Raw genomic sequence first — 12145 nt, forward strand, 5'->3', positions numbered from 1 at the left:
GGGACTCTTTGATAAGGAATGGAATCCCTCAGCCCTGGAGTGCAGCACTGGTAAATTTCTAGTCTTTAAGTTACCTTGGTAACTATGCAACTTCTTTGCTGTCTTGGGGCTCATGCTCACTGTGGGAGAGAATCATTGTGCTTTGAAGAAAAGCCTTTAGTCAATGCTCACAGTTGTGGTGATTCAATGGACACCCTCCTAACCCCTTCATGCCTCTGTCCATTGAGATGGAGAGATGAAGCTTCTTTGGAAGGAAATACCATGCTGTACACACCAAAAGTTCCTGGGGTGTATTTACTGGACATCAGCAGGAACATGTTATGAGTGATTTCTTCCGTGGGTTGTTGGACATTATTGTTGTTGGGGAACAAAGCCAGAAATCCTAGATTAGCATCTTGCATAGGTTTACATATACATCTGTCCAGGAATACACAAAAGCCACTTTTTATCCTTTGTAGTACATCATATTTGAGGACACATGATTTGTCCAAATGAAGGCATGCCATTTTGATCATTCGTAAAGGGTGACTGACACAGAAATATGTATGGTACTTTTCTATCATTGTTAATAAGTAGCTTGCAAAAACTGCTGTCACATTTCACCAGTATTGCCTTTTCAAATATAAAATTTATTAGTTTAATTCTATCCTAAGGATGAACATTCTTTCTTGGTTTGCCATTCCTTTTCTTTCCTTCCCTCGCCCTCCCCTCATTCATCAACATGTACCAGTGAGATATGCTTATCTTAAACTTTTTACTTAGTTATGATGCATTAGTATCATTACTCTGTTGTTCTATTATCCAAGACATAACCAATAAAAACTGTTCAAAATGACGTCTTTGTCTCTTGGTATGTTTCCACCAATTTCGGGGTCTTACTCTCTGACATGTTTAAAGAAGAAGCTTATGATTTACTTTCAGGAGGGCATGTAAAAAGTCTTGGGCCAAAGGAGATTTTATTTAGTTAGATAAGGTAGCATTCTCTAGTTCAGTCTAGGAAACAGAGAGTTAATGAGTTTTCTTGGAAGATGTCCAATACTACTGGACCATATCTATCTCCTTTTCAAGAACTTGCTCCTGAGGGAATGTGTGCGTCCTGAGGCAATTGCTAAGCTCCAGATTCCCACAAGAGATGGAGTCTCACACTGGTTGTTTAGGGAAAATAAATACATGGGTAAGTCTTCTGACAGCCTGAGGCTGGAACACTTCATGCAATATTATTGGGATTCCAATGTTAAGGTACAGAACTCAATCTGCAGTCTTGCTGCATGGGGCTGTGTAGGGCTCCCCTGAGCACCAAAGGAGACTTCAGGATGTGATCTTATTAGACTCCATTTGAAAGAGAAATAGCCTCAGAGTCTCAGGGAACTTTTCATGTTACCTTGATCAACACAGAGAACTGAAGAAGAGGGCACATGTCATTGTAAGGATGACTGGAACACACCCAGACACTATGGTAAGCTCACAATTGGGGTGGAACGCCATCCTTAAAGGACACTTGTTTATCATTGGAATAAAATATAAGATTTGCTTCCAAAAGAGCAAATAGAAGAGGAAATAAATGTATGATCACCAGACAGTGAAAGTCTTGACAACTGCAGTGCTTGGGAGGAAAGATGAGATACACTTCAAATCTTTCCAAAATACAGGATTCCCATGGAAGCTGGTGCCCTCGACAAACACTTCAGTGGAAGGGTCCAGGAAACGGGCCGCAGGGAGAGCAGATGAAGGAGGAGCCCTAAGACTGGTAAGCCAGTGAAGGGTCAGTGAGCAAGGATCATGAGGTGAGATAGAGCCATCTTTGCCGGCAGGAGGGCAGGCAGGTGAAATAAACCTTCTTCATGTAGAGGAACTTCTGGTGCATCTTTCAGCCTGGAAGTAAGTCTCATACTTTCACCCTAGAGCATACATTCAGAACGGAGAATATTCTAGGGGGAATGGAGTACATGCTTTGCCTGAGAAGTTTCTTCTTGGGGGTGGATCCTATATGCTAGGATCTTCATCAGCGCAAACCTGTACTTGGCCCATTAAACACAACTGCAGACAGAATAGAGTTTGAAATTTCTTGTCTCTCTGGCCAGTAGAAAGTCCCTCCTTGAACTCTTTCTCATGAAATCAGGGTGACTAGTTTCTGTTTCATGTGCCGTACTTTCTGAGGACAGAAAGGAGCAGCAGAGCTCTGTGTGCCCAATGTTCATGTACATACTGAACATCTCTTTGTTCCTGACATCAGCTCAGGCACTGCAGTATCGCAGTGGAAATGAAAGGGAGGGGCTGGCCTTTCATGTGGTGGTGAAGATGGAGTTAGCAATTATAGTGATTAATTATTCTGTTTAAACAGTGGCAGTGAAATTTAATTTCTGTCTAGCCATGTAGGTGCAGAAAGGCTTTAAGGTCTTTGGGAACTGGTATAAGTTTAATGAAGTGATGGGATAGAGGTTGCTGAAGGATCATCCCATTCCCAAAGAATGTGAGTGGAAAATCCACACCTGAAGTCCAGGTATGGGTTGGCAGAAAATCCTCTTGGCTAAGGATTTGAAAACTATCTCACTTGACTAACAGTGCACACACAACAAAGGTGGGACTGTTTGTGAAAAAGATAAGGGCTGGGTCCCTAGGAGACCACCTGGACAGAGCTAGTCCAGAAAGACAACTGGGGAGTCACAGAGCAGAGTCTGTTAGACCACCATGGTAGAAAGTCCCTGTCACTGAACAACAGCTGCCAAGAGCAACTGACTGATTTTGGTTCAAGCATGGGCTCTGAAAGACTATTGTTCTGTCTAAAGCACACCACACCACGGTAGGCCATTTGGAATCAATAAGAGTAGAGATCACACCCAGGTTCTGCTGTTTTCTCATGTGTGACCTTCAGGCAACTCATGACCGTTACCTTCCTTGCTCAGCACAGGATGCAGTGAGGTCTGCTAGTTCCTCTGAGCAGATTTAAGATTTAGAAGTTTGGGCATCAGGGACCTGCTGGATTTGGGTTTGTATTTTCTTTCAAGACTTTTATAGTTTTAGCTCTTATGTGTTAGACCTTTGTCCATTCTGAATTAGTGTTGCATATGATCTGAGGTAGAGTTCTAATTCATTCCTTTGCATGTAGACAAACTGCCTGATGGATATAAATAAGAAATGCTTTTGTTATTTTTCTGATGTTGAGCTTCATTTCCACTTTAAATGTTTTTCCTTCTCCCTGCTTTTCTTTACTTTGCTCTTGTCCTTGTGTATTATATTGTTTATTGTATCTTGCGAAGGTGTTTGAGGCAGTGTATTCTCCTTTGCTGTGCTAATAGTATTCCATAGACTCTGATGTGTGACATTATTACGATTATTATCTAGGCAGTCAATAATTTAGAGGGTTGAAATTATTTAACTTTGTAACTGGCACATAATTGCACACATTTATGGGTAGCTTATGATAATTCAATGCTCGTAGAATAGTGGGAGGAAGTCCTGGGAGAGATCTTGGGGAGGGAGTGATCAATGCGTAGTTAATAAGGAGGAAATGACAGTGTTCTACAATACAGTCAGTGGTCCTGCTTGGCAATAGCCTATTATATGTTTTATAGAGTTCAAAATTTTAAAATGCCTTTTTGGTTGTTAATAATTATCTACTGAAGACATTTAGGTTTTTTCCAAATTGATGAGGCATGTTTACTTTCTAATTTTGCTACTGTCTTCTTTAAGTCCTGTAAATTAATTTTAATTGAATTTTTATGAGAGGTCATAAAATTGATTCATTATCAGTTTTTTGAGATTGGGTTTAGTTCTATCATCGTATGCAGTATATATTTGGTAATTTAAGTAGAAAATTGGAAGTAAAATATTTTCATGGGCATAACTGGAAATAGAGTGATAATGTACATATTCACATATATGTTTTACTATTTTGTTTAGCGTTTTACATTTTTCCATTTCTTTAAATGGCCTCTCATGTAGCCCAGGCTGGACTCAAGTTCACTACATAGAGAAGGCTAGCCATTAACTGTTGATCTTTCTAACTCCATATCCCATGAGCTAGAATCACAAGTGCCTCCCCAGTTTTGCAATTCTAGACAACAGTGGTTTTGATCTTTTCTTCCTGTTTCACTGAATCTCTGAGAATAGTCTAGATATCACAAGTCTTTACTAAGTAGTTTTCTTACTGGAGAAACATGATTTCTAGAAGAATGGGAAGCATGAGCTGTTGTCTTCAGATATTAAGTTTGTGACACTGTTGGATCAGAACAGTTGCATATAGATTCAAGAGTGGTTTGAGTGGGTTTGGCAGACTGAATCCAAATAGTCTAAGATTTCAGTATAGATAATTGTGCCCATATCTTGAGATTGAAGACTGTCTGGAGTTATGGATTATTACTGTGTTAGTAATCTGTCACTGAACCAGGTGCAGGGTTGGTATTCAGTACCTATAGAACATATTAAGTGGATGACAAATCTTGAATACTTAGAGCTTTGCTAAGTAAAACTATATATAGTTCAAGCAAAGTTACCTTGTTCAGATGATATGTAGAAAAACACCCAAGAACTATTTTAATGGTTATCATTTGCATCTTGTAGAACTTTCTGGAAGAGCATCTTGGACAGGCTGCACTAAGTGGCCTATGAATATACCAGATGTTACTATGCAAACTCTGTGATTCTTCTCTAGAGCTCAGAGAAGGGTGTGTGCAGCAATCTTCTAGAGTGAAACATCTCAGAAAGCAAGCTCAGGATTTCCCACATTGACCTCTGAGCTCATGGCAAGAAGGAACCAGACCAGCACCTTTGAGTTCCTCCTCTGGGGACTCTCAGAGCAGCCAGAGCAACAGCGCATCCTCTTCCTGCTCTTCCTGTGGATGTACCTGGTCACTGTGGCTGGCAATCTGCTCATTGTCCTGGCCATTGTTACTGATGTACGACTCCACACCCCCATGTACTTCTTCCTCGCCAGCCTGTCCTGTGCTGACATCCTTTTCACCTCCACCACGGTACCCAAGGCCCTGGTGAACATCCACTCCCAGAGCAGGACCATCTCCTATGCAGGATGCCTGGTCCAGCTCTACTTCTTCTTAACTTTTGGAGACATGGACAGCTTCCTTTTGGCCACAATGGCCTATGACCGATTTGTGGCCATTTGTCACCCTCTCCACTACACGATGATAATGAGTTTGAGGCGTTGCTCTCTCTTGGTGACAGCCTGTTGGACCCTTACAAATCTTGTTGCCATGACACACACTTTCCTCATATTCCGGCTCTCCTTCTGCTCCAAGAAGGTCATTCCAGATTTCTACTGTGACCTGGGACCCCTGATGAAGATTTCTTGCTCTGATACCAGAATTAATGAGCTTGTGGTTCTTTTCTTGGGGGGTACAGCCATATTAGTCCCCCTTTTACTCATCATTGTATCTTATATCCGCATTATGCTAGCTGTTCTCAGGGTCCCATCTGCTCAAGGGAGGCGCAAGGCCTTTTCTACCTGTGGGTCCCACCTTGCTGTGGTGGCCCTGTTCTTTGGAACAGTGATAAGGGCTTATCTGTGCCCCTCATCCTCCAACTCTGTGGTAGAGGACACAGCAGCTACTGTCATGTACACAGTGGTAACTCCACTCCTGAATCCCTTCATTTACAGCCTGCGGAACAAGGACATGAAGGGGGCACTGGTCAGAATTCTCAGGGGCAAAGTCTCCTTCTCCTGAAGCCAGTGACTTCTGCAGAGAAACTGAAGGTGTTCTCAACTCCCTCTGCTGAGGATCTTCCAGAATTTTCTACCTCAAGTGTCTCCTTCTGAATCCTAAAGATGCTCTATCATGGCCTCGCTCACTCATTCCTCATGTCAAGTTTCTTAGATTTGATCAAAACTTGATAATTTTAGAGTTGGAGTGTTGAGTATCCATAGTCAAATTATCTTTACTATACCTAGGTCTCTTAATAGCCATCCATTGTTCATTTCTGTATCTGACCTAACATTTTTTGACAAATACATAGTCCTTAAATATGTTCCTAAGAGACTCACTTCCATGAGTTCAAAAGCTAAAAGCATCATGTGAAACTTATAGCAGTTTTCTCTGTTTTGATACAACCTACTTACTTTCTGTCCTCACTAATGCACTTGGTAAATTCATTAACTTGTGAGATTTTGTTCTATAATTAATAAGGGTTCATGTTGCTGCTTCTATGTTATTTGAGACAACCGGAATCAATGTTTTCTGATCATGATCTCCTGTTTGGCTCATAGAGAAACTAACTTGGGGACTGAAGAGATAGCTCAGCTTTTAAGATAATACTGACAAAGCAATGACAAACTAATCAACCTAAGAGACTGAAGGAGCCTGAGAAAGATGAAGAGTTTTTGAACGTATGACTTATATAGAATCACATGAAAGTTGATTACTTAGACCTTAAAAATAAACCATAAAAATAATTCCTAAAGGATCGTGAAAGGCAAAAATGTAAAAATCAAATAGAGAAAATATCTGTATTAAATTAAGGTAGGAACTACCAACTTCACCTAGGTCAGATTGCACACACACACACACACACACACACACACACACACACACACACAAACATATTTATACATAATATATTTACCGTCTCAAAATCTCCATAAAATGAAACAATTTAAACAAAAGCTTTTGATTTATTTTAAGGGGGTTGTGTACAAAGTTATACACCAAAGGAGTTTTTATTTAGTTGTATGGGGTATCATTTTCTGGTTCAGTCTAGGAAACAGTTAATGAATTTTTTTGAAAGACGTCCAGTGCTACTGGACCACATCTTTCTTCTTTTCAAGAACTTGCTCCTGAGGGAATGTGTGAGTCCTGAGGTAATTCCCAAGCTCCAGCTTCCCACAAGAGATGGGGAGTCTCACACTGGTTCTTCTGGGAAATAAATACATGGGTAAGTCCTCTGACAGCCCAGGGCTGGAACGCTTCATGTGATATTATTGGGGTCCTGATGTTGAGGATCAGAGCTCAACCTGCAGCCCCAGCTCTGATGCAGAACAGACCAAATTGGTGACATCTGAGCTCTAGAGTCAGGGGCACTGCTGTCTCACCATGGATCCCTTCACCAATTGGTAGGCACTTGAGTTGTTTTCGGCTTTTGTCTATAATGAATAATGTTAAGAAGTGTATGTACATGTTTTTGCTTTCCTGGGTGTAATGAGGCTATACAACCCTATGACGAGCCTTTTAAGAAATGTCAGATTGTTTTCCATATTGGTCACACTGTTTCACATTCCACCAACAGGTCCTTGGGTATCAGGGTTTTCTCATCCTGGATACAGTTCATGTTTCCTGACTTACTGGCTTGATGACCTAGAAGGTGGAAAGTGGCTTCTCATTGTGTGCTTGTGTTTCTCACTCTCCTTTTTGTTTGTTCTTTGAAACAATTTTGTTGGTTGTCCACAGAAAATATCTTCTGCATGAAAACATTAGTGCAGACAGCTATGCCTTCTAGGAAACAATTCCTTAGACTCAAAGAAAAGTACATCTCATCATATGGGTTCAGTAAAGTTGCTTGGGAAAGTGTGTGCTGGACAATGCTTAAAATATATCACTGTTAGCTAACCTGTTGCTTATATATTCTAGAGAAAAATTTTAAACATTACTTTCCAAATGGAGCACACTGGCACATATCTATAGTCTCAGAACGCAGGAGGTTGAGGCAGAAGGGTCAGTAGTTCTAGGTCATCATTTGCTATGTAGAGAATTTGAGGACAGATTTGCTACATGTGATCCTGTTTCAAAAACAAATAACCTCCTACATTCTGAATTTTTGAGATTATACTTTGAAGCACAAATGTTTCAATTATTTGGATTAAAACTCAATTTATATTAAGTTTTAATTTAATTAAAATTAAATGTAATTTGATGGTGTTTTCTTTACTGTCATGTTATTGTGTGACATGGATTTTGGTGTCATAGCTAAGAAACCATTGATTTACTTGAAAATTATGCTTGCATTTTCTTCAAACATTTTTACAGCTTTAGCTCTTACATGTTAGGCCTTTGTCCATTCTGAATTAGTATTGTATATGCTCTGAGGTAGGGTTTTAACTAATTCCTTTGCATGTAGACAAACTACCTGATGGATATAATAAGAACTGCTTTTGTTGATTTTCTGATGTTGAGCTTCAACTTGACCCAAACTGTTTTTCCATTCATTGCTTACCTTCATTTTGTTCTTGTCCTTGAGTATTGTATGGGTTATCGTATTTTGCAAAGGTGTTTGTGCCAGTGTGTTCTTCTTTGCTGTGCTGCTAATATTCCACAGACTCTGATGTGTGACATTGCTAGCATTATTTTCTAGGCATTCTGTAATTTTGTTAGTTAATAGTATTTTATTTTGTATCTGACACATAATTTCACATATTTATGGGTAGTCTATGATAATTCAACTTATGTAGAACAGTGACTTTTAGAGGGAGGGAGAGCCCTGGGGTGGATTTCAGAGGTAGTGCCCAATGCATAGTTATTAAGGGGGAAGTGACAGTGTTCTACAACACACTCAGTAATCCTGCTTGGCAACCACCTATTGCGTATTTTATAGAATGCAGATTGTAAAATATGTTTTTGTTATTAGTAATTCTCTACTAAAGACATTTAACCCCTTTCCAGGTTTCTGAGGCATTTTTATTTTCTAACATGTTACTGTTTTCTTTAAGTTTTGTAAATAATTTTAATTGATTTTTTTGTTTTAATTTGAAATTTTCATACTATGTATTAAAAGATAGTACAACAGGTTATGGAATGATTCCACCATATCATTCCATATTCATCATTTTTAAAATTGTTTTATTGAGCTATATATTTTTCTCTACTCCCTCTTTTCCTCTCCCTCCCCTTTTATCTTCTTATCATTTGCATCTTGCAGAACATTGTGGAAGAGCATCTTGGGCAGGCTGCATTAAGTGGCCTATGAATATACCAGATGGTTACTACGCAAGCTCTGTGATTCTTCTCTAGAGCTCAGAGAAGGGTGTGTGCAGCAATCTTCTAGAGTGAAACATCTCAGAAAGCAAGCTCAGGACTTCCCTCATTGACTCTGTGCTCATGGCAAGAAGGAACCAGACCAGCACCTTTGAGTTCCTCCTCTGGGGACTCTCAGAGCAGCCAGAGCAACAGCGCATCCTCTTCCTGCTCTTCCTGTGGATGTACCTGGTCACCGTGGCTGGCAATCTGCTCATTGTCCTGGCCATTGTTACTGATGTTCGACTCCACACCCCCATGTACTTCTTCCTCGCCAGCCTGTCTTGTGATGACATCCTTTTCACCTCCACCACGGTACCCAAGGCCCTGGCGAACATCCACTCCCAGAGTAGGACCATCTCCTATGCAGGATGCCTGGTCCAGCTCTACTTCTTCTTAACTTTTGGAGACATGGACATCTTCCTCTTGGCTACAATGGCCTATGACCGATTTGTGGCCATTTGTCACCCTCTGCACTACACGATGATAATGAGTTTGAGGCGTTGCTCACTCTTGGTGACAGCCTGCTGGACCCTTACAAATCTTGTTGCCATGACACACACCTTCCTCATGTTCCGTCTCTCCTTCTGCTTCAAGAAAGTCATCCAAGATTTCTACTGTGACCTGGGACCCCTGATGAAGATCGCTTGCTCTGACACCAGAATTAATGAGCTTGTGCTTCTATTCTTGGGAGGTGCTGTCATATTAATCCCCTTTTTGCTCATCCTTGTGTCTTATATCCGCATTGTGTCAGCTATACTCAGAGTCCCTTCTGCCCAGGGGAGGCTCAAGGCCTTTTCTACCTGTGGGTCCCACCTTGCTGTGGTGGCCCTGTGCTTTGTAACAGTGATAAAGGCTTATCTGTGCCCCTCATCCTCATCCTCCAACTCAGTGGTAGAGGACATAGCAGCTACTGTCATGTACACAGTGGTGACTCCCTTACTGAACCCCTTCATTTATAGCCTTCGGAACAAAGACATGAAGGAGGCACTGGTCAGAATTCTCAGGGGCAAAATCTCCTTCTCTTGAGGCCAGTGACTTTTGCAAAGGAATAAAATATGTCCTCTATTCCCTCTTCTGAGGATCTTCCAGAATTTTCTACCTCAAGAGTCTCCTTCTGAATCCTACATATGCTCTGTCATAGCCCTGCTCACTTACTCCTCACTCAAGTTTCTTAGATTTGAGGAAATGAAAGATTCTCTTTAGGTGTGGACTTGTTATGAAATGTTTCTTTGTTCATTTATTTTGTGATCTCATTCTCAGAAGGATGATTTACTCAATAAAAGACAGCATAATAGACAATTGTTTCTGTGTGCACAATTATTCTGGAGCTGAAAATTCATTTTTTTTTGCCCAAAAGAAAATGCACTTTTTGGAGAATATCAACCATGAGTACTGTGTATTTTTATAATCCCCACCCTCCCTGTCAATATCAGATTGTTCCCTCATCCAGCTTCTCCTATGGTCTGTCACATTTCACTATCAAATTCATTTCTTCTTCATCTATGGTATGCGCCCCACAATGAGCTCACATGTATATATCTCCTTCTGGGTCAAACTTGTGTCCCCTACATGCACATGCGTGGAAGTTGAATACTGGGACATGAGAAACCTATCACAGAGTTTGTGCATGAGGAAACTGCTCTCCCTCCTCACGCAGCAGCTGGCTGCCTCAGCTGGGAGTGGGCTTGTATGGGGTGTGCTGGCAAGTATAACTGCTGAAGGTTAATGAACATAACAACCCTGTCTCATGCAGAAGACATTATTTTGCTGTAGATCTCTAGGATCTCTGGCCCTTATACCTTTTCTGTTCTCTCTTTCACCACGATTGTTACCCTCTCGTGACCTTGTTTTTCTTTGCCATTACAAATACGTTGCTCTCCTGCTTGTGGTGACACTCGTGTGAACAAACCCACTGCAGAGCTAGAGTGTGACAGTCAAGCTCCTGAGGTTATAGACAACGCAGCACTGGTAGTGGGGATTGTTTCAAACCATGTTCTTTGTTCTGTTATCAGTAGACTCATATCTTGTGTCTATGAAGTCTCTGACCTAATCAAGAGGATATTGAGTGGTTGATCTGCCCATTGCTGTTTATGTCAGTACACTCTATGAGGTTCATGCAATGAAATAATGAAAGGTTGAAAAAAAGGGAACAGAAAATACAAAGACTAGTTGAAGAACAGACCCTGGGAAAACACTGGTAAAGGCCACTCTTTGTTCTGGGGAAGTTTTCCTGACTTTTTTGGGGAGGGGGTCTTAGCTTTCTTTCAGCTCCGGAAACATACTCCACCCACAGCTTGAAATTCCCCATGATCTTTCATTGTAATTGGAACAAAAACCATGCTCAAAATCCTTTATAAAAATGGTAAATGAGCTCAGTGGTTGATACATGGGTGACTCTGGTCTTAGCTGTGACCTGAAATGTAGAGGAGATAGGGATGAATGAGAAGTCCCTGATGTGGAATTCCCTTCTATGAATATGTTTTATTTACCATTGGTTAGTAAAGAAGCTGCTTTTGGCCTATGGCATGGTGGAATAGAGCAAGGAAGGAATTCCAAGCAGAGATTGAGGAGAAAGTAGGTGGAGTCAAGGAGACGCCATGTAGCCATCAAAGGAGACAGATGCACCAGAACTTTACCTGGTAAGCCACAGCCATATCGAAATACACAGATTAATAGAAATGGGTTAATTCAAGATGTTAGAGCTAGCTAGGAATACACTAGAGTCATTGGTCAAGTAGTGTTGCAATTAATATAGTTTCTGTGTGATTATTTCAGGTCTGGGCAGCTGGGAACAAAAGAGCAGTCTCCATCTACAAGTCCCCACAGACAGGCTGAGTATGCAGTCTTTAGCAAACCATAAAGCCACCCATTAGCATGGACTGTAGAGCAGGCAAAAAGCATTTAGTAACAGGCACGGCAATGCAGCAAGCCTCTAGCTTGGTTCCACATTAAAATTATATAGGAGCTGCAATAAAGGCTCGATGTTCAAACTTTTCCAGGAGTCAAGGGAGGTGACAGCCAGGCTTTAGTGCTTTTCAGAGGTCCCCATCACTGTTGTCTTAGGATTTCTCTGAATGATTCTTCCAGCCATGAGTTCTTTCTTGCCATCTCCTTAGTTTTTAAGGCATATGTAGTTCTGCCTCATGTTACTCTGACTGATAGTCTTGAACTTGGAAGAGAAAATAATT

General features: G+C 40.9%; 2 protein-coding genes across 2 annotated transcripts; both read left to right on the forward strand.

The window, feature by feature from the left end:
• Positions 1-4733: 4733 nt before the first annotated feature.
• Positions 4734-5678, forward strand: LOC142831916 (olfactory receptor 1P1-like). The gene has a single exon (XM_075942339.1). The coding sequence runs from the start codon at positions 4740-4742 to the stop codon at positions 5676-5678; it is 939 nt and encodes a 312-aa protein (XP_075798454.1). The 5' UTR covers positions 4734-4739.
• Positions 5679-9038: 3360 nt separating this feature from the next.
• Positions 9039-9983, forward strand: LOC142831917 (olfactory receptor 1P1-like). Its single transcript, XM_075942340.1, has one exon. The coding sequence runs from the start codon at positions 9039-9041 to the stop codon at positions 9981-9983; it is 945 nt and encodes a 314-aa protein (XP_075798455.1).
• The last annotated feature ends 2162 nt before the right edge of the window (positions 9984-12145 follow it).

Source organism: Microtus pennsylvanicus, chromosome 11, assembly GCF_037038515.1.
Source record: "Microtus pennsylvanicus isolate mMicPen1 chromosome 11, mMicPen1.hap1, whole genome shotgun sequence".
NCBI classification, from domain to species: Eukaryota; Metazoa; Chordata; class Mammalia; order Rodentia; family Cricetidae; genus Microtus; species Microtus pennsylvanicus.